At 32.3% G+C, this 24,424-nt stretch overlaps 1 protein-coding gene across 1 annotated transcript in view; it reads left to right on the forward strand.

Moving 5' to 3' along the window:
* The window catches only part of LOC149075801 (uncharacterized), a 76,292-nt gene that overhangs the window by 24,090 nt on the left and 27,778 nt on the right, over positions 1 to 24,424 (forward strand). The window contains exons 2-4 of the mRNA XM_089243315.1: positions 13,299 to 13,446; positions 19,745 to 19,812; positions 22,290 to 22,370. Of these exons, the coding sequence (XP_089099441.1) occupies positions 13,299 to 13,446; positions 19,745 to 19,812; positions 22,290 to 22,370 (297 nt within the window). The remainder of the gene's footprint in view (positions 1 to 13,298; positions 13,447 to 19,744; positions 19,813 to 22,289; positions 22,371 to 24,424) is intronic.

The raw sequence follows: 24,424 nt of genomic DNA on the forward strand, positions 1-24,424 counted from the left end.
AAGGCAATTATATCTTGATATCCTTGTATGGTGTAAAAAAATTATAAATGTGATGCTCAGTGAATATTCATGCGATGAAAAAATATAGAGGGTGCATACCAAATGTTGGGTAAACACAGCGTTAAATGCAAGTAAAACGTTTTTTTCGTATTTAGAGCTGTTTTTCCCAAATTTTCTCCTTTTCTTTCGAATTCGAATATCTCTGTGCATATTGAATTTAGAAACATGGAATTTTTTTTGTTGGCATCAGGAGAAACAGTGAAACAACTTTCTAATCGGGTATTGGGGCACACGGGGACTGTATAAAAAGTAATTTTTTTTATAACTATATAACCCTTTGCAATTTGAATGACATATCCGAGTACTACACGTTATTTCAAAACTTTTTTTCTAATTGGAAGTATAGCTCTAAGATCAACGGTTCACCAGTATAACGCCACACCACCTGTCTGCTATGCACCCTGTATAACTGAAGTAATGTTATCATTCCAAGGTGGTATTTATGCCTTTAAAATATTTATAAGAGTACATTAGCTCCGTACACATGCCTTTTACACATTTATAGAATATACGAAAGCATCCTATGCATGTGCACGGGGTACTTGAAGCATAAAAGGTCAAGAAATACTGTGAAAATGAATCGTACAATTTGCAAAAATCTGTTACTTGGTTCAATAGCAATCTAAATATTTCAAAAAGTACAGTTGAAGTTCAGATAACACAGAATCGAAAAAATAATTATAAGGTGTCAACATAGATTGAATCATGAAACGGATATTTATGAATTTATGAGAAACAAATCTACTTTAATAACACAATCGGATTTCTTTTTAATAGATCTTATGATTTCATGTAAAGTTGGTGAGGCTAGTTAGTTACTGTGTTGTTCCAATCCTACTTGATGCTCGTATAGATTGCTAAAACAAATAATCACCGAAATTGGAAATTGAAAGAACCACATGAAAATGAATAAATTAATAAAATGTGTTTTTTCAAAAAATGCGCGTTGTTCAAATGCATTTTGTGTATTTTCTCTCAGCAATTTTATTTAATTTTTAAAAAATGAAAATTATGAATTTCGACGGAAATAAATAAATGAATGAAAATGTTTTTCAATGTTCACCTCCATTTCAAATTTACGATTGATAACAAAATTGAAGTATATTTCTGACAACAGTGGGAAGTTGAACCCCCCTTTTTGGAGTTATAGATTCATAGTTTATTTGATACTTTTGATCATTTTATGCTCACTGGGGCCATTATATGGTAAAGTAGCTTTTGAACAGCTATAATTTCAAACATGTCGTCGGATGCATGATGGGCAGAGCACTTTAAGGTTGAATGATTATACTAATACCTTTTTTTAAAACTAAATATTGTTTATGAGTTGTAAAATTATATTATAAGTTCTATTTAATTTAGATTATATATGAGTTTTGTTAGATATTTTTATAAGATACCTATATTACTGCTACGGACACATAATTTTATGAAATTTTTGTACTCACGAAATACGTGTTTTGCGATACAAAATTCCTGGTAAATAAATCCAAAAATTATGGTAGATATGAAGTAACCCGAAATGAGAATGAAAAGAATAACTTTGATTAATTGGACTAATAATTAGACACCCAGAGACAATTAACCGAGAGACACCCAGGCTCTGTCACACTAGGTGATATAAGCACATTGTCCCTGGGGACTATGGATAGCTTCTCGATTTACCCCAACATGTTTATCGTATTTCTTTCCAACGTGTCAATTGTGCTAGAATTTACTACCTCCGGGTGTAAGCTATTCCATTTATTAACAACCCTATTAGAGAAAAATTCCCTGTGACACCATAACCTGGAATTGTCCCTTACCAATCGATACTGGTGTCCCTTTGTAAAACCAGTCGATTGACGGTGCACCAATAATTCATGATTCATCCTCTCCATCCCGTTGAAAATTTTGAACACTTCGATCATATCTCCGCGACACCTGCGTTCATCCAATGTAAACATATTCGAAGAATGAAGTCTATCTTCTAAGCCTCGTGTGCCAATAAGGACACGCGTAGCTCTTCTCTGCACCCCTTCAACCAATTCTATGTCCCTCTGTAGGTATGGTCTTCAAAACCTTACAGCCTACTCTACTCCAGGATGAACTATGCCTCGAAAAAGCGGAAGAATGACTTAGGAGAACGCGAAGAGACCTTTTTGAAAATGAAACCAAGCTATTCTATTTGATTTTTTGACCACCGCTGAAGAATGTTCAGACAACCTAAGCCACCCTAGTTGCATAACAGATAGTGGCACCATTCATTTCGCAAGAGAAACGTGGGTTGTTCGAACCAAAATGAGTGACCATACGCTTCTCAACGCTAAACGTCATGCTCCATTCATTTACCTATGCTCCAATCCTGTTTAAGTTGGTCAAGAGCAACTCCCTATCGCTTTCATTCCCGATTACCCCCATTAGCGATCATTACCCCCATCATCTGCGACTTTGCTAGCAATTCCATCGATACCCTGATCAAGTTTATCGATAAAAAGTAAAAAAAGTATGGGGCCAAGGACACTTCCTTGAGGAACTCCCTTGTGGCGTCTGTCGAACCAGAGAATTCCCCGTTCACCATAACTCGTTGCGACCTATCTCTTAACCACGATTCTATCCAATTCAGCGAGTCGCCCCCAATTCCAATCTCGTGTAAACGCTTCAAGAGTTTACCATGTTTGAGAAGGTCGAAAGCCTTCTGGAAATCAAGGTAAACAACATCTACATTTTTGCCCTTACCCAAAGCCTTCATCACGTGATCATAGGAGCAAAGGAGGTTAGTTACACATGACTTCCCCTTCCTGAACCCATGCTGATTATCCGACAATACATTATTCTCGTCTATCCACTTCACGACTGCCTTTTGATGATAGTTTCCAAAATTTTCGAGAGGGAACTCGTCAAACTCACTGGACGATAATTGGACACAGCTTCTCTACTACCCTTCTTAAATATCGGAACAACGTTAGCCAGTTTCCAATCCGTTGGGACGATACCCTTAGCAACACTACTCATGTATATCTGTGCGACTGGCTCCACCAATTCATTAGCACATTCCCTGAGGACACTGGGATAGATATCATCTGGTCTTGCTGCTTTGCTTGCGCATACATTTTTTAGAAGATTTAGGATGCTTGAATATCGTTGAGGATTTTATTACTCCAAGCAACACCCGTACATTGAATATCGTTTTCTCTATTAAGAACTGACGCGAAACGTCATTATTGAAAGCACTACACATGCCTACAGTGCTGTCTCCTCTACACTCCCCTATCGGGAGGGGACCAACTGTCCCCTTACATCCATTATTAACGTATCTAAAAATGGTTTTGGGTAAGGGCCTATGTGTGTAATTTTACAACCTACGTTAAATTGCACGCTATCCCTGAACCATAGGGGCGTGATGTACAAGCACACTTTTTTTCAACAAAGGGTATGACGTCGTGCAAATAACAGTTATACTTATATAAATACAAAGGCTGCACAACAGGCAAAATGCGTGATTTATAATCTATATCAAGCATAGAAATTTTACCAGATGCAAACCCATTGTAACAAAAGCACAATATAGTAGTATTTCCTGTAGAGTAAATCCTACAAATGGTGAACATTGACATTAATTTCCTAGCATTGGCTGGAACAATAATTGCATGCGGCTAATATCACAAAATCTCGCCCTTTTTATTGTTGTCACTCTGAGTCTTTTCAAGGGGAGTGTTAGAATATAGTAAAAGAGACTGGAATAGAATTAATAAAACGCAGTTGCGTGTTTCTTTTTTTGACACAAAACGGGAGAAGTATTGAAATCTGCAACTTCTGTGCAGAGCTTAAAGCCTTTACGTGACGAGGCTCGACTCGCGGTAGTCGGAAATGGACAGGATGTAACAAGGAAAGGAAAAAAAGAAGGAAGTAAGAGGAAAACCTCGAGAGAATTCATAAGAACGTCTGAAACACATCACACCTACGTTTGTGTTTCTGGCACAATTGTACTGTAATTATACCTATGGGAATATGAAAGTAATTGAATTTTAAATGTTACATGTGCCGAAAAGTTACATTGAATGATCGCGTCTATTTCTTTTCTGTTTTCTGTGAGAAAGGCAAAAAATATTCCTTTTTCTTGTTGTGTTTGTTGTATAATATAATACTTTCCATACAAAATTATGGTTATTTTTTATATATGAAATTCTAATGCATTATTGTAAAATGATGTAATGATATATTTTTTTAAAGTTATTATTACAAATTTATCCGTGGTTTTCAACCTGTCGTAAGCTCACCCCCGGGGTACGGGATGAATCATTCAGGAGGTGCACAAATATTTCTCAGCAATGGTGGAAAAACAATTATTCTAAATTTTGAAGTGAAAAAAAAGTTATAGCACAAAATACACGTACCATGGGATACATTGTGGGCATTTATAGTAGTAGACATTCCTCCCACAAATTTTCAAGCTAGCACGCATTAATGCGGGGGCGGCAACACCTTCTATATATTTCTAGGGGTTGTACATAAGTTCCTACTCATTTCAAGAACTACGTAATCCTCTTACTATTTTCAAAAACCACGTGATTCTTCTACTATCTTCAAGAATTACGTAGGCCTCATGCTATCTTCAAGAATTACGTAATTTTTTTACTCGTTGTAAGAGCTACGCCCAGCTCTCTCATATAGTCAGAGTTATGCAAGCCTCCTACGTAAAACTTGAAGCGTGAAAAACTGCATTTCAAGAGAAATAAAAGCCCTTTACGCATTCCAACGTGATACTTATGCCTTCAAAAGATTTATAAGAGGTACCTACGTAAGTTTCGTACGCATGCCTTTTCCACATTTCTAAATGTACGTTAATTCCGTACACATGCCTTTTCTGCATTTCAAGAGGTACGGAAGCATCTATCCCAGGGGGTACTTGAAGCCTAAAAGGATAGAAAATAATCTGAAATGAATCGTACAATATGCGAAAATCAGTTACATGGTTCTCGAGAAAATAACGACAAGGAATTAACATAGATTGAATCATAACAAGGATATTTATGAGAAATAACAAAAAAAAAATATTTCAATAACACAATCTCGTTTGTTTTTATTAATTGTCTTGATGCCACGTCACTTCAAATAAAATTGGTGAGGCTGTTTACTTACCGTATTGTTGGAATCCTATTTGATGCTCGAATGGATAGCTAAATAAATAATGAGCGAAATTGTAAATTGATACAATTACATAAGAATGAATGAATTAATTGAATATGTTTCCAAAAAATGTGCATTATTAAAATATATTTTGTTTTCTCAGCAATTACATTTAATTTTTTTAAATAAAAATTATGAATTTCGATAGAAATAAAATGATGAAAAGAATTTTCAATATTTACTTTGATTTTAAATTTATGGTTCATGCTAAAGTTGAAGTAAATTTGAATTATATAAAACATATTAGGATACATAAAGTGATTTAGGTTATGGGAAATATAATTTATATGAAAAAATTAACTGTGGTTGTTTCAATATTATAAAATGATGATTCAAGAAAGAAATATACACATTAAATGGTTTTAATGCCATAATAAAAAAAATTCGAATAATAATTTTTTTTCCTTTTTATATTTGAGCTATCAAAAAAAAATTATTTTGTTACATTAGAATGTGGAAATTTGTCGAAACATCAATAACTGAAATTCCCGATTTTCATTGAATTTTATGACTTTCTTCGAAGAGAAAGTTGGAGACTGGACTTCTTTTGAGACTGGACCATTTCAGTACGCAAAAAATGGTAAAACAAGAATTCCAATCAATCTTGATGATGTTAATTCAAATATAGAAAATAAAAAAATTATTTTTGTTTAATAGGGAAAGACGCAAATTTTAATAAACGGTGACTTTTCCGTAGGGAGCAAAATAAGAAATATAAATTTCATTTCCCGTAATATTCATTTTACGGAAGTTGAACAGTCACAGTTTTATTTTTCTTTTACCCCCGTTGATATATTTCGGTGTATAAATAATTTACATTTAATTTTGGATCTTAATTGAGGCACTGACATTGAAATGGGTGTAAGTCCCAAAAACCAAATTTTACAGTAGAAGCAAAAACCTTTTCGAAGCCACAGACCTTCGCGTTACCACCTGCCCCATCTCTTGACATCAACTGGAAATAAACTACATCGTCTATGAACTTGCACTCTTTTCAGCGCTATTGACCTAGGAACCAGGATTCTGTCAAGCGAAAAATTAGTTTTTCGATCGGACCCTTTCTAATGACAATGCCTCAATTGATATTTATTTTTGGTATCTAACATATATTTTAATATTCGATTGATCACATTAACATCTTCGCATCTAATATATTTATTTTTATATTTGATACAATTTATTTATCTTTACAAACATAATACTCGTACATAGCTTAATATTTAATTTCAATATTTATGGTTTAATAATTTAATTTAATTTTAGGATCCACTATGGAATTTTTATTTCTTCCGGACCCTTTTCGTACAACACCAAGTACATCGACATTTAAAAAAAGAATGAAATATTTTTATTATTCTTTAATCAACCATTCAAGCTTTTTTTTATTTGGAGAAGTTGGAATTTTACCATTCTGGTGAATGAAAATCATATTTCATTCATTACATATTTTCCATAACATATGAAAACTTTTGGAAATACTTGTTTTCTCAAAAATATTTTTTTTATAATTTCCCCCATAGCAGTACACAAGCATTAAAAAAAAACAAGTGCTTTAAAAAATAATAGACTTATCTTCAAATTTAAGTAGTCCCAGCTATAAATTGAATTTTTCTTTTACACATAATAATTGGAAATGCCAAGCTGAATATATACGAGGAAAGGATTTCCTCCTTAAGCCCTTAAAAATCAAAACCTGAGCTAAATCTGTATTAAAATTTAATGAAATCAATAGTCTTCTTCCATGAATACGCCTAAATATTCCCAATCTATCCTAATAGAACACTCATAAAATAAAAAGGGGTAGACAACGGGTTATTCAGAAGAAAATAGAGAAAACACAATAGTCTTAAGCTCAAAAGAAACACTTAAAATGCCAAGAAGTTAAATAAGCAATGCATACTGGATTAACTTCAAAACGATATCAAGGGAAGAAATCGAATAATAGGTTTTTCTTTATACTATAATGCGAAAAAAACCATCGTTAAATCTTTTGCTTATATTTTTTCTAATATAGCTTTCTCCTTGGTTTCTATTTTGGAGAGAAAACGGAAGTAGAAATCACATACATTAATTTTAATTTAAGAATCAATTATGAAATTTTTATTCCTTTCGGAACCTTTTCGTAAAACATAAAGTATTCGCTACATTTAAATTTCAAAAATAGGATGAAATAGTTTTAAATTATTCAATCAATCATCCGAACTTTCCTTTATTTACAGAAGTCTGAATTTGATCACTCTCGTCAAATGAAATCACATATTTTATTCATTCTATATAACATTCATATATATTCATTCTATATTATAGATAAAGTCAATTACGGAAATTATAATAGAAATAAAACAATTACGGAAATTATAATAGAAATAAAACAATTACGGAAATTATAATAGAAATAAAACAATTACGGAAATTATAATAGAAATAAAACAATTATGTAAATTATCATAGAAATCATTATGGAATGAATAAAATATGTGATTCCGTTTGACGATAGTGATCAAATTCAGACTTCTGTAAATAAAGGAAAGTTCAGATGAATAACAATAACAATACGGATTATAGTTATCTTCGATAATTGTTACATCTAAAATTTTTTATATCTATGATAATTTCCATAATTTTTTATTTCTATGATTAATTAAATAAGTGAAACAATCACTTAGTTTTATTTCTATGATTTCCATAATTTAAAAATAGTTTTCCAAATATTTTTAATACACACATATCTTTTCATAACTTTCGACACACTATTTCAGAGTTTTAGAAAAATCCAGTGATGTATAAACTTTTGACTTCGTATTCAAGTTAAAATAAATCTAACTATAAATCAAATTTTTCTTTTACACAAAAATAAAAATGTTGAGTTGAATGTATACGACGAAATAATTTTCTCCTTAAGCAATTAAAATTTAAAATCTACGTGAAATATCGGAATATAAATTAAAATTCAATGAAATCAATACTCTTCTTCCTTGAGCACATCTAAATTTTCCAGATTTTTCCTATTAGAACACTCACAAAATAAAAAAGAGATAGAAAATTGTTGTTATTCAGAACAAAAGAGAGAATTCACAAGTCTCGAGCTCAAAAGAAACCCTTAAATGATAAAATGCCAAGAATTTAAACGAGAATTGCATGCCGGATCAACTTTAAAAGGATATCAAGGAAAGAAATCGGATAATACGTCGTTCTTTTGTGCAATAATCCGAGAAAAAAAACCACCATTATGTATTTCCTAGTATAGATTTTCCCTTAGTTTCCATTGTGCGAGAGGAAACGAAGGTAGAGATAATTAATTTCATTTTACAATCAACTATGTAATTTTCAGTCTTTTCGGACCGTTTTCGTAAACCACCAAGTATACAGTACACCGAAATTCAAAATAGGATGATATATTTATTGATTATTCTTTAATCAATCATTCAAGCCTTCTGATTTCAATAATTCTGGTTAAACGGAATCATATATTTCATTAATTACATAATGTCCATAATGATTTCATTCTTACAATAATTTCCAAAATGTAGGAATATTTTTCTAGATATATTTTTTTGTATATACATATTTTAACATGATTTCCACCATAGTGTTACCTAAAGATTTACTGAAATATGTGATGTATATGATATTAACCTTATTTGCAAATTAACGTAATTCCAGCTGTAAATACAATTTTTCTTTTACACAATAATAGTAAAAATGTCGAGTTGAATACATACGCATTGAAAATTTTGCGTGTTGCTGAAATTAAAATTCAGACAAAACACCCAGCAGCTACAGCACTAAAAGCCCTAGTTAAATTGTATAAAAATATTACAGAACTTGAGAAAAAAATTGAGGGCCTAAAGTGTGAATAGGAAATTTTATAATGGTCCTTACACTCGGAGGAATTTCCCCAGCAAAAAATGAGAGCACGGAAAGCTAAAATCGCACACCAAGCTCTAAAGATATTAAAATTTATAACTTAAGCAAATATCGGAATCTAAATTTAAATTATAATAAAATCAAAAATCTTAGTCCATGAATGCACTTAAACCGTCCTGATATATCACAACAGGAGTTTTACAAACTGAAAAGATAAAAAAATTGGGGTTGTCCAGAAAGAAGAGAAAACACAATAGTCTCTAGATCAAAAGAAACGCCTAAATGAGGAAATCTGAAGAATTTAAATAAGCAATGCATACCGGATTAACTACTCACCTAGTATGGATTTTTCCTCTGAGAAAATTAAGGTAGAAATCATATACATTAATTCTAATTTTAGAATCAACTATGAAATTTTTATTTCTTTTGGACCCTTCTCATGAAATAGCAAGAATAAACTTCATTGAAATTTAAAATGGGGTGAAATATATTTTGATTATTCTTTAATCAATCATTCAAGCTTTCATTAATTCACAGAAGTCCGAATTCGATCATTCTGCTGAAACGGAATCATATATTTCATTCCTTCCATAATTTCCATAAAGATTTTATTTTTTTGATCATTTGCATAATTTAAAAATACTTTTCCAAATATTTTTATTATAAACATATCTTTTAATAATTTCCGACATACTATAACAGTTTAAAAAAAAAAGTTCTACTGTACAAACTTTTAGACTTCTCTTCAAATTCAAATCATTCCAACTATAAATTCAATTTTTCTTTTACAAATATTAATAAAAACGTCGAGTTGAATGCATACAATAAAATAATTCTCACTTAAAATATTAAAATTTATAATCTATGGAAAATTTCGATATAAATCAAAGTTTAATAAAGTCAATACTTTTTTTCCATGAATACACATAATCCTTCTAGATCTATCCTATTAGAAAACTCACACAAAAAAACCCTAAGAAAATTGGGGTTATATTCAAAAGAAAATAGAGGAAACACACAATAGTCCTGAGTTCAAAAGAAACACTTAAATGAGAAAATGTCAAGAATTTAAATAAGCTATGCATACCGGATTAACTTTAAAACGATATCAAGGAAAGAAATCGAATAATATGTCTTTCTTTTATGCAATAATGCGAAGAAAAACCATCGGGAAGTCTCTTGCTTATATTTCCTCTAGTATAGATTTTTCCTCAGTCTCCATTTTGTGAAAGAAAACGAAGGTAGAAATCATTAATCATTCGTAGCAGAGAAAGAGAACCAGTGAAAAACATCCGATTTTCCATTTGCTGTGATTTTGAGAGCTTATTTCTGATTCGTATAACTAATGGAAATAGGGACAGTGTTATTTAATGTAGGAAACGACGTGGAATACACTCATGGTTGGATATTCTCTAGGAAAAAAAAAGGGAAGATAGTGGGTAGAGAAAAGAGAGACAGAAGAAAGGCAAACACATGTGAATAATGTTCGGCGAATAAATCGTTACTGCTATAACAAATCTATAGCGCAGGAGCGTTGAAACATGCTGAAGATAAATATCTTGTCCGATGTTTATTCTTCCATTTTTCATTCGGGTTTCCGTGAGGCGAATTCATTTTCCAACTGAAATGCTCCCATACTGTTTTCTCTTCTCCTTCTTTAAAAACGCTAAATGGATTTAGAAAACTTTGAAATAGAAATCTTAAAGAATATGAATGTATTTGTACGAAAGAGATCTCTTAATGTGTAGGGAGTGAACAACCTTTTCAGTCCGCGGGTCAGATGTCAGATATGCAATAATTCTACCAATTGCGGGTCAGAAATTTTTATATATGGGGTAACCATATGACCTGTAATTTTACGGGACATTTCACTAATTTTCTCGTTGTCCCAACTTTTCTGTGTCTTTCCTCATTTTTAACGCGGCTTAATTGAAGTTTTGAAAAAAAAATACTTGTTTTCATGGCATATCCTCTCCGAAACTGAGCCAATACTAACTTTATTTTTTTTTAAAATTGATTTGTGTTTACTGTATATCAAAATGACCTTTCCAAAAGAAAAAAATTATTTGATTATTTAATTATTTAATTAACTGGTTATTTTATGGCCGGAAGAAACCATTTGGACGACCGCCAAGCCTGCATGTGCATTTGATCTTGAATAAGCGATTTCTGCTACTGCGCAATCGTGAAAAGTACCAATTTTTTTTTAAGTGGCATAAAATGTGGAAATTTTACTTCTTTGAAAAATTGTGTTTGAAAAAATGTAGAAAAGGTTTGCTTGTTCGAAATGGATATTTTCTGAAGAAACTATATTTCTTTGAAATAAAATACTGTATTGATATATTATGATGAGCAGTAGCATAAAATTCAAAGTTTTATTTTTTTTTTAGTATGTTGAATATTCTATGCGAAAGAAAAATAATTTTTTTGAACTGAAATTTTCTTTGGAAAACAACTCTTTTCCTTCCTTTTTCGACGACTTTCATATTTATTTGAAGAAATAACGATTTCTTTCATAAGTTAGTCTTATAGTGTAAGTGCATAACCAGAGTGATATGCAAATGTTCTAAAAAATTAAATAAAATTGCATGAACTGTTATTTTTCTATTTTGACATATACTGGATGGAGACTGGGGTCTGTTTCATCTCGAATTCCTCGTTAAGCGTTCTTATTTCAGACATGCCATTTATTTTGCTAGGGGCCAGCATATGTACCATGATACAAAATTTAATGTTTAAACGGTCCACCTGCCCCCTAAATTTGGACTAGAAAGTTGCTACCCTATTTCTCTTAAGCCCAAAGAAAAATTTCATGTTTCTAAATGCAATATTAGCTGAGGTATTTGAATTCCAAAATCACTGAAAATGAAGGAAAGAATAAGGCATGTTTTGAGGGATAAGTTAGTTTTGTGGTGTTTATACGCTGTTCTTTTCCTCATTTTCAGTGTTTTAGGATAAGAATATCTCTGCTAATGTTACACTTGGCAGCATGGGAATTTTTTCTTGTGCTCAACAGAGAGAAAGCAACAATTTTCTTATCACTTCACAAAATACCGACTCCGGCCACATCGCTATACTGCAATTTTCTGTCGTTATGAAGATGGGATGAAAATACAGATGTAATCTCTCGCTAGCCGCCTCAAGCTCGTCAGGAAAAATACCTTGCTATATATATTCTTTCCCCAGATCGAATCTGGGACCTAAAGGCAACTCTCATAGTGGTAGACGAGCATCCTACCACTGTGGCACTTGGGCGTTAACGCAACTACTTTACTACACACCAACTACGGTCATATCACCATACCGCAATATCCAACCAGTGGATTTGGGTAGGAAATTAAGGCGCCATCTATACTATATCAGTGGTTGTTCCAATGCTCGGTAGGTAAAGAACTTGTTTCCGATATTCTTTCGCCGAATTCGAACCCGGGGATGGTAACGTTTATGGTGGAAGACGAGCATCTTATCATTGCACCCCTCTGGCGCTAGGCTAAACACAACAAAAAATTAGAGAACAGGGTATAGAAAATTTCTATTAAAAAATCCAGCTTTGTATCTTGATTCACACATGTAGTAAAAGAAATGAAATATATAAAATAAACAAAATATTTGAATATTTTTTCTAATAGGAAGTATGTTTCTGTAACCTACAAATCACGGGTTATTTGAGCTGAAACGGACTTATGCATTTACTCTGCATGCTTTTCTGCTGCATGTGAGTTGATGAAAATGACCTGGCTGTGTGCTCTAACATTCAGATGAGATATATACTAGTGAATTTAGAAACATGTTATGAATTGAGAATGTCAAAAATATACTGATTTGTAATTAAAGAAAGACCAAGTGCGAAAACACATGTACTATGTTCGTATTAATTTATTAATTACTTTTTTTTTAAAATAATTTTTCTAATTTCATATAAATTAGCTATTTCAATTGTATTTTTATTTATATTTTTTGATTTTGTGCATAAGTAATACTATCTGTAAAAGGACGCAACAGGTAAATTGCACACAGTGATGCTGCTTAAAAAATAATTAAAAAAATGGATTTATAAGCACTATAGATGGATTTAAGGAAAATTAATGAATTTAAGCATTATATTATAGTTATAGTTCTTAATACCCTATAACTATAATATAATCGATAAGTAAAAAAATTGTTAAGTAAGCATTTAAAATTAGTATTTTCTTTTCTTTCAGCTTCGAAAGGCTGTCAGTTTCCAACACGATGGGCTGGAACTTGGTTTCAGAAAGGTGTACATCCCCATATAACAATCGAAAAAGACATTTTCTCATTCAAAGGAAAGTGTCACGATGCCAATGGTCATATGTTTTTCATTGAGGACTCGTGAGTATTTACATAACACGTTTTCTTGTAAAAAATTTACATTATTATTAGGCAAAAATTATTTTGGTGCAAAATATTTATCTTTTACAATCACATCAATTGAAAAAAAAGTGATTGGCAAATATTTTTGTTGAATTACGTAAGATTTTTAATTTAAATTTTAATCATATCTTCCAAACATATGTATTTAATTTTTATTTATTTTAAGAATGCTTAGCATATTGGAAAATGCTTATCGTGTACGTAAATTATGCTTCATTTCCCTTGAACGCATCATTTTCAAAACCAGTATGAGAATATAACGAAATTCGCGTATACAACTAAATGTTTCGCTTTTATTTCCAACTCCGTTCTTAGTGGCTCCGACTGTATTAGACATTTACACCAGTAATTGCCATGATTTTTCATTACAAATGAAATATATAAACACACACATAATTATATCGAAATTTCAATTTAAATATTTTTGAAGTTCCTAATTTATTGAACCGAGGAGGAAAAAAAAAACCCGATAAGAATTATTATACAACTTTCTCTACATCGAATTCAATTACACTTAAAAGATAGAAATATTCAATCAACTGATATGAATAAAAAACATAACTAATAAAAGTATTCTACGATTTATGACATATCGAGAAAAACAGAATCAAACGAAAATTCATCCGAATTTATGTAATAAGAAATATATTTCAAGTTTCACGAACAGTCAGAAAATGATGTAATAAATAAACAGTCTCACATGACATGACTGATGGGTTTCCAAGAGAATAGAAAATAAAAAAAAAGAAGAATATTTTTCCAAAGAAATCGAATACTTTTCAATGACCAGCAAAGCCTCAAAGTACGAATCCTTCATCCCTTTTCCTTGCTTTTTTCCTCCCTATATTTTATTTAAAAACCTTCCTCTCGTCTTTCTAACATACCTCTCTTTCCTCAATTATACTTTCCAGAAGAAAAAGTAAAAAAAAAAAAAAAGCAAAAATTCTCGATCTATTTTCCGTTCCGCTTTCAAAATTTCTTCTCTTAAAGAATAAAAAAAAGAAAGAAAGTAGAATAATAAGGAGGATAAGGAATAAAGTAAAATTTAAAGAATAAAATAGTAATATAAGAAAAAAAACACTTTTCCGTTTAGACGTCTCACTGAGTTTTCTAAGCAATTTCATCTTTGCTATTTTTCAATTGTTTCTTTTTTCTTCTTCTTCTGTTCTGTTGGTTTTGTGGTTCGAAGTAAGATGAAGAAATAACAATAATAAAAATTTATATAAAAGAAAAAATAAATTTTTTTTCTAGAGAAAATCCCCGAATAATCTTTTTTTTTCCCCTTTGTTTCGTTTTTTTTTTTCCTTCTTATTTTCAGTTTCCGATGAAAGTTCAAAAAATCCGGATCACGTTCACTAACGCGTGATAAGAAAATGCAGCATCGCTCTTACAATTTTCGAGTTCTTTCACCCTTTCACCAGCCAATCAGTGGATATACATTTGATATATGTATATATTTATATATGTATTTTCTTATACCCCTGTCAGCGCATTTGATAAGGAATTAAATCCAAGATGAGAAAAATAAGTGAAAAAAAAAATATTCGATGGTTTAATGCGCGAGTTGCATGACGATTCTTACACGGAGACCTTCGAGTAGCGTTCGATTCTTCAGCATTTTTGTTTTTGTTTCATAACGTATTTTATTTAAGAAATTTCATTCATTTTTTTTATTCTGTTTTCACTTTCTTCTTTTCAAAAATATTTTTAATACTTTTCGATTAAAGTATGTTTTTTTTTTGTTGAAAGACGTTGAATCTACGAGAGTTAATAAAAGTTATTCTTGAATGTTTCTCTCAGCTCTTTCGTTATTACTTTATTCAGAGGTTCAATTCAGTGGTGTGTGAAAACAAATGTACGCTATTGTTCGGTAGTCTCGATTTATATCAAAGAAGTTTATTTTTTCTATTCGATTTCCGATTTTCTGATGATATTGCTTCAGCATTGGTAACGTTATGATATAACTGATATCAATGGATATATGTATGTGTTACTGCCAAAACTCGCAGTGCAGCCAATTCGCGAAATGTCCGGCCGTTTAACGAATTTGCTTCACGAATTTTGTTTGAAGTTCGATTTTCAGAAATGATTCTGGCCATGGCCAGTCAATTCGTGAAGAGGCTGGAGATCCCTGGCCAAAGTTTGATGTGCTGATGAAAGACGGTCTGGTAGAGACCAAATTCATTTTTTCATTGCCAACGTGGCTATATATATATATATATATATATATATATATATATATATATATATATATATAGATTAACTAGATTAGCTCCAAATGACGAGAAAAAATATAAATTTGAGAAAAGGAGTTGTTATGCACGTATATTATAAACATATAATTTTTCTATCAAATTTTAGAAAAAAATGATTACCTCATTGTGACTACGGTTTGATGGATTGCCATAGCTAACGTGGACACATTTATCATGAAAAAAATGTCAACTTGGCGATGACCTCCAAATAATGATTTTGTTATCGGACTTCTGCAAAAGTGATCTCGGGCAACTTTGCGAATTGGCTGACCAAAGTCCGAATTCAGTTCGCAATTTATTTGACAGTAGCATGTGCATATTTATTAATATACAGTCGACGTTCGTTAAAATGAGCCCCCCCCCCCACCTTTCAAGGGAAAACATACGTTATATCGTGATATAAAACACCCAAAACAAAAAAAATTTAGAAAAGAATTCGAGATTAGACAGGAATTAAAAGTTATATTATTCATTTTGTTATGCAAGCAATTTCAATGAAAACGCATGCCTTCAGAAAATAATAAAATTGTGATAATTGTGTTTACAGCACGCACATCACTGTTCTGAATTCTCTAATATTAAGGGTGAATGTTAAACAAAATTTTAGCAAACAAAAACACAGATTTTGTACATTTCTGTGGCAGATCTGAATTTGAACGTCGTATTGGAGTGAATGGTCTTTGCAGGTCGTTATATTGGATGAGTAATGACGACGAATGTAGGAAGAAATTCGAGACTGATCATACCGGTCAGTATAATGAAATATTCACAATAACGCACGATCGTTATAACGAACGTTCACTGTAATATAATACACGGCTGAGTGATATTAACCAGCTGAATTCTGGTTTCCGAAACTCTTTTTTTTGTTACTAAGGATCTTTTCACTATTTATTACACTTTTTTTCGGACATTTGCGTTTAAGAAATTTGCAGGTTTGGTAGTGTTTTGCCCTCTGTAGGAATTAAAAATGAACTATTTTATTCTAAGAGATTTTTTCCTTTGATCTCTGAATAGTAGAATGGTGAGTGAGGACTCTCGATGTTTTTTTATTTCATTAACAAAAATATGCCTTCTACAAAATATTGAAAACAGTTATATAGTACAGTATTATAATTACTACATGTAAGAAACACAGACATCGATGAACTAGAACCTTGTGCGCCACCTATGAAATGAGACTGTAACAATTCTTCGATTGAAATTAGTGACTCGATTTTGATTAATGTACGCCATGGAAGAAAGCAATACGACAAAAAATGTCCAAAGTAATTCTTTTTTGGGCATAGTGATCCTCTTTCATGTTGGCAGATATGCTGCTATAAATTCCAAACATTTTGTGCTGCTTTAGTCCCTACACAAAGAAATTTTAACCACAAAAATTTTAAATACCAATTTTCTAGTCACCGTGACGACCTGGCACCTGGGATTTGGCCACCCTGCTTTACAATAGACTGCACCCTGGTCACGAGCATTGGCGTACGCAAGATCCACCTTTAGAGGGGCACATTGGGTTTGGGGGAAGCACAATGAATATCTCTCAGAGGAAGTTTAAGGTACTAGCCTTTAAAAAACATTTTAAATTAACAGAAATGGAAAAAGATAACATACAGTACACAAAAGTGTTTTCTTTCGGTATTTTAATTCTTTACTAAACTATTCGAAAACATTTTCAATTTTTGATCGTCTTGGCGAGGGCAAAGGGTTCCCACCTTACGTTCTTTTCTTGCGTACTACCCATCTGGTCACACGCGTATGAATTCAAGGCTGTTACTTCAGTAGAAAATTTCGCAGCAACGTATAAATGAAAAGGTAGGAAAACGTTCCTCTATGTAACGTGTGTGTAGGTAACATAACGCGGAGAATCACGATTTCAAAAACTAGGATTTAATGAGGAGAGCGATTCTTGGATTTTCAGTAAATTAATATTGCCTTTGGATTCAGAATAAATATAATTTAATAATTTTCATGTTTTCTCATAGAAGTACGGAAAAACTCGATTGAATAAGTTTTTTTTTCAAATTATTGTGAGCAAATTTTGTGTAGAGTTTTAAAACGTTATATGATATACTGGGTGTCTATAATTAAAAAACCGTATTTTAAAGTAGCCTACAGGTGAGACCAGTCATCAGAAAAGTGTGAAATTTTGTGGAAGACTTCATGAAGTAATGGGAATTTTTTTTTCAGGGGAAAACAAAAATTAGTTGCACGTCTCCACCAGAGGGCGTTTCGCTTTGAATACCTGTAGAAAACATTTAAATTTATGTGATGACACACAGCAGCTGTTATAAAACCTAGAAACATTCATGGAGATCTTGTTTCACAATGTTTTTGATGCTCACAGTGACGATAATTTACGAGATCACGCTTTCTTGGTTAAATCGTTTTACCAAAATAGCAATTCCACAGTAACTGCTCTACAGAAATATCGGACTTGGAATTATTTGAAAAGGTACAATGGATGTTAAAAACATTCGGAGTATGATAACGAAATTTTAAACCACAGGATCGTTGGCTGTTCGGCCTGGAAGAGGAAGAAAATTCGTTTGTATAGACGCAGTACAGGTTTTGTTTCAGGTGGAAGAGGACAGAGCTTCAAATTCTCGTAGTAGGCGTGTAGCACAGGCGACTAGTGTGAGGTGAGGCGTGTAGCACAGGCGACTAGTGTGAGGTGAGGCGTGTAGCACAGGCGACTAGTGTGAGGTGAGGCGTGTAGCACAGGCGACTAGTGTGAGGTGAGGCGTGTAGCACAGGCGTTGGATAGGCCACGTTTAACTGCCCCTAAATCATGCGGAATATACTCCGATATTATCCGTACAAACTTTCACTTGTGCAGCGGTTGCTTCCACATGATTATGACGCTCGACTCCAGTTCTCACTGCAGTTTTTAGTTCGCGTTGAGGTCGATTCAGAATGGCCTTGGAATATCCTCTGGACATACGAAGCGCATTTTCACTTGGATGGAGCAGGAATCTCAGCTCATTTGTGAACTAGCTGGCCAAACCACGAAATTCAGACATGGTCCTGCCAGTTTAAAACGAAAATGGCCGATTCGTGAACTGGCCATTCACTTCGCGAATCGGTCAATTTCGGGTTTCAGTAGTAACATGCATAATGACATACCACCGATTAGCATAGTTGCTTTAACATATATACGCTCTAGCGAAGGAAAATCTCTATCTCCTCTGTAGCTTAGTGGTCAGAGCACTCGTCCGGCAATCGAGGAACCTGGGTTCAACTCCCGGTAGAGGCAGAGATGAGTTTTTCCTTCCTTAAAAAAATTAACATCTCAAATACTAAATATCTTCACAACATCTAGTCTTCCGTATATCTTGTATTAACAAGTGAAGAGCGACATTCATGTCATATATGTAGCCATCTGGTGGCTCATCGTCCATGAGCTATTGACTGATCGGTTCATCATCCATTGCACGGCTCCGTTCGGCACATATATACGCTCTAGCGAAGGAAAATCTCTATCTCCTCCGTAGCTTAGTGGTCAGAGCACTCGTCCGGCAATCGAGGGACCCTGGTGAGTTTTTGCTTCCTTAAAAAAATTAACATCTGAAATAATAAATATCTTCACAACATCTAGTCTTCCGTATATCTTGCATAGTTGTGGTGATATCTTATTCGAATTTTAGTACTTTGAAGCTAACCTAGTTTATGGCTCCTGTTCTAGGAACTAAGAATCAACTTGGTACCACAAAAATTTCATAATAAACTCAGTAAAATAACTCTTATTTTTGAATAAAATCGAAATCGAAGTTTAATCACAATGTCTGCTTCAATGTTATGAAGTTAAAACTATACGAGTTTTCAGAAACTTGGTTGGGTCGATGATAATGTAATCGACATTCCTTGTGTGACTCAAATGATATATTTTGGATTGGTTTTATGAACCTGTGGTATGTAATGGCAAGATTTCAATACCTATTGAATATATATATTTTTTCCCTCTAATTAGTATAAGTTTGAAGGTAGACTTTGATTCATTTCAGGAAAGAGAAATGCTTCCGATGTGTTGTGATATACGAAAAGCATCCGAATGTGCTTCAGTACAGAGAAAGTAAGTTTTATGTGTCGTAATAAAATATTTTTTTACATGAATGTATGAGCATTTAACCTTTTAAAGCCAAATTAAGATTTGAATTGATTTTCTCAATTTTGTCAGTAATTTTCCCTTCTGATCCTTCTGTTTGGAAATATCAACCATAAAATTCATGAAAAAATATATTTCCTGCATGTTCTCTGGATTTGACAATATCCACAGAAATAACATCAAAATTAAAAACACAAAAATATATTTTCCCTTAAAATTAGGGGATTTAAGAAATTAAATCCATGGCATAAGTGCCGAAATGAATGAAATTTTTGTTTTGTAAATTAATTTTTGAATTTCGCACGTTAAGGAAAAAAATTCAAGTTCTTTTATGTAAGAAAAACGATGTTTTCTAGTTACTAAATCCGATGTTTGTAATTGGGAACATTGGCTATTAAACGGTTAATATGAATAGAACGTTACATGAAAATGTAGTTAGTTTTATTTCAGTTTAAGGGGCCACATATCCCCTTTAACATGAAAAAATTAAAATATTATTAAAAATACTATTTTTAACCATTAATTTATCAGAAATTTTTCCCACATTTACTATTAAACATGATATCATATGCCAGGATAAAATTTTACATAACTCTGATACTTAACTTCTTAAAACTTTTCAAAAAATACATTAAAGACAGTTTGCGCGCAAGATAAAATGACATGACAAAATGTAATCGTACAATATTGAAATTAAAGTGAAGAAAACGGTTAATTTTTCATAAATATTGGAATTTCATTCACTTATTCTTATTTGAAATTTACTTAAAATTTAATTTTTTTCAAATTTTCAAAAATGCAAAAGAAATGAACTTATTTTTTTAATATATCAAATATTTATTTATGAATCTGAAATCTTTTATTTCATTTTATGAAATAAACCGTTTTTTTTCATTTTAATTTTAGTATTGTATGCTTAACATTGATGCCATGTCATTTTATTATGAGCACAAACTCTTTTTAATCTACTTCTTTGAATTTTTCAAAAAGTTAAGTATTACAGGTATGCAAAATTTTATACTGGCATAGCATAACATATTTGATCAAAAATATGTGGACAACTTTTAATAAATCAGTGGTTAAATAGTACAGTCGACCCCCCGTATTCGAGGTTTCCATATTCGGGGTTTTATTTTTCCTTTATGGGAATTTTTTTTTTCAACACTCAAAAATCGTCAATCATATGTGTTTTGTTTACAAAATTTGAGTCGTGCATGTTTAGGATGACTCGCTAATGACATTACTGTCATCAGTAGAGCCGTGGCAGCTCCGAAGAGAGAATACTCACCTCGGGTTGGATTAACATTGGCCATAATGTACATTAAAGGACACAACCATTTCTACAGAGCCAACTGAGGAGACTATAAAGGACCTTGTCACGTTAGCGAAACAGGTGGGTGAAGAAGGGTTCAACAATATGGATGTAGAAAAGTCGAAAAACTAATTAATAGCAATTCAGTTATTGACCGAGGAGGAACTAATGCCGTTGACTGCCCCTGAAACTGAAGCGGTACAAGATGAAGAAGATCAAGATAAAGAAGTAGAAGACAAGTTCACCGTGAGTAACATAGAGGAAGAGCTTCGCACGTTCAAATCAGCCATAGATTGTTTTCATGGCATAGATCCCTGTATGGTACGCTCTTCACACGTAGAAAAATTTGTAGAGGAAGCCTTGTCATCATATTCCAACATACTCGGTGATGTGAAGAAGAAGAAACGGCAAACAGAAATTACAATGTTCTTCCAGAAAAAAATCACTGCACCCTCTTTTAAATTCCCTTATACCTCTGCGTAACCCTGCTCTTGCTGTTCAATAAACGAGATGTACAAGAGAAACTATGGTTTTGGTTATTCACAGATTTCTCGTATTCGCGGTCACCCCCAGAACGTAACTCCCGAGAATACGGGGGTATACTGTATTTTTAATGATATTTCGATTAGAGCATAGTTTTCTTCCACGTTAAAGGGTATGTCACACCACAAATATAATAATATAAACAGTTAATTTCATCTACTTATAATTTATACATGTATAAAAAAATTAAATAAGTTGAATATCTGTAAATGGTGTGCACACTCTTCTACACATATATAATGATATCTACAAACAATGCACACACTTGCTAAAATTACTAAGTTTAAAATGTTTTTAGCATCTCTCTGTTTCTATGAATGCCACGATTTTCTTGATCTTAAAAAAGTTACCCTCGAAAAGTACATAAGATAATAAATACCTTATCATCTTGGAAATTATCCCGAAGAAGAAGTAGTTTCAAAAGCGCACAGGCACTTTCATGAATTTCAAATCTACTTGAAATTAGTTTTCGAATGTTTAAATGTTCTTTCCATGACTTTGGATCATTAGTAATTCATTGAAACGTGGAAGAAAGTTCTCCCATATTTTCAAAGGAGTGCAGTACTCATGTATTTGTTTCGATTTGCAGCTTATTGCGATGGTTACAACTCATTGAAGCAGGCATGTTCAGTCCTCAGCGCCGATGCTGCTCTCTATTCTTTGTTCCGGAGTAAGTTTATAATATTATCTCAGAAACATTCTTCTACTCTACATTATTTATTACTTCTGTTACTATTGATTTAGAAGACGTTTTTTTCCGCATTTAAAAAGAAATACAGCAAATGTGTTTCGTAAAACAAATTCATTGGCATAAAACCATGTATATGTTATGGTAAATGGGATAAATTATTTATTATGCATTATATCGATTATTTGCCACTTCTACCGGTAGTTATGTTTAGTACCTAAGTGTCGTTGGTAAATTTGATAACTGCTGAAAAAATTATCACTTTTAGTGGCGATTACACATAACACCCAAGTGTACACGGTAAATTTAATTAATATTTGAATTTTAATTCCTTTGCCGGTTATTATGCATTATATCCTAACATAATTGGTGAATTCGATGAATATGAAAACGTATTCCAAATGAGTCTAGTATGTTTCATAAATATAGTTGGACCTCGATATAACGAACTTTCATTTTATGTATTGTAAGATATAACGATTAAAATCGTCATTTCATGAGAAAAAATTCTATTCGTTGAATCCAATAATTTGTTAAATGAGAATTCGTTATATCGGATTACGATCGTAAATTTGTGAAATATAAGTGATGTTATAGAGTCAGTGACAGTCAATTGTCACCATCATCACGGCTGCTATAAGAGAATATTTGTTTTTCCACTTCCAGAAATTTACATAGGCAAGTTTTCATATATTTTGTTATATATATATATATATATATAACCCCCCCCCCTTTTTTATTTCCTATAATTATTTTATTGTGTATCATTTATACTTTACGTTAGTCGATTTGTCTATGTATTAAATATCCAGTATGAGCCTTTCCTGGCTCCTTGGGTATAGCTCCTTCAACTGTACGTGTACCTCTTTTGCTTGAATTCTACAATAAAAAAAAATAAAAAATAGGCAAGTTTTCAAAATTGTTTATTATTACTATTGGAAATGTGCCCAATAATTTGAAACTAAGCGCAAATGTACATCACAAGTGTTGTATTTTATTGTGCTGTGCTCATTTCAGCTAGCGGTGTTTTCTCCCATTACATGGAACGCTATTTTTCACAGATGGTGTGTCAGGTAAAATGGAATATCGTAAGTACGTATTATCTGAATCGGGCTACAATATCTTTTCAAGATGAACAGGTCAGGAAAACAGAAGAAGAAAGGTCTAGAAATAATGTATGTTCTGTTCTCTGTCGGCTCCACCCTGATTGTTATGGGGCAGAATACGAAGATTGCATATGTGTCTCTTGCAAACAGGCTGGGACACCACCGCATTAACAACTACAAGAAACATATGACAAATTTTTCATTTTTTATTGTCACAGAATTATTAAAACTTGGATTTTGATCAATTTGAATTAGTTGTCTTCATTTGGAACACCCGATATATTCCATGTTGCCCTCTAGTCCATATTTTCCGACTAAAATGAATTTTTTCATATGCCTCTGTTCTTATTTATAATAGTTATTTTGTAAATACAGCACACTTATTAATGCAAAAACAAGAAACCAGATTTTATAGAAATCCAGCTTTCAGGTTTCTACTATGTTTCAGATTGGAATAATGGAGAAATTAAAGTACTATCCCATACCACCTGAATGCAATATACATCATTTAAAAATATATTGTAATTATTTGAAGACATTTTTTTTAGAATCTCTCATTTGAGACCGAAATCAATCTTTCATTTTATTATCAACAACAAATTTCTGGAAAAAAACTTCATATAAATATAGAATCATTCAAACTAAATTTCGACATGGAAAAATAGATTCTAAATATCACCTAAATTACCGAACTTACTTCTTACAAATATTTTTCCATTGGAAGTCACTTTCATAGCAATTTCTTTCTTCATTAAAATTGGTTCCACATGCAGCAAATAAGTTACTATTCACTACAATGGGAGTCTATCTTCGGAATTTCTGCAGGGAGAAAGTGAATCGAATCAGCCAGCTGCAGAAGAAGTTGCGACAGAACCGTAATTGAAACTGATTTGCTTCTCCCAACATGATTGTTATTGTTGGCGAACGCGG

This window comes from Pholcus phalangioides, unplaced genomic scaffold, assembly GCF_987345545.1.
Source record: "Pholcus phalangioides strain wild (caught in Gottingen) unplaced genomic scaffold, Ppha-v1.0 ptg000015l_1, whole genome shotgun sequence".
NCBI lineage: Eukaryota > Metazoa > Arthropoda > Arachnida > Araneae > Pholcidae > Pholcus > Pholcus phalangioides.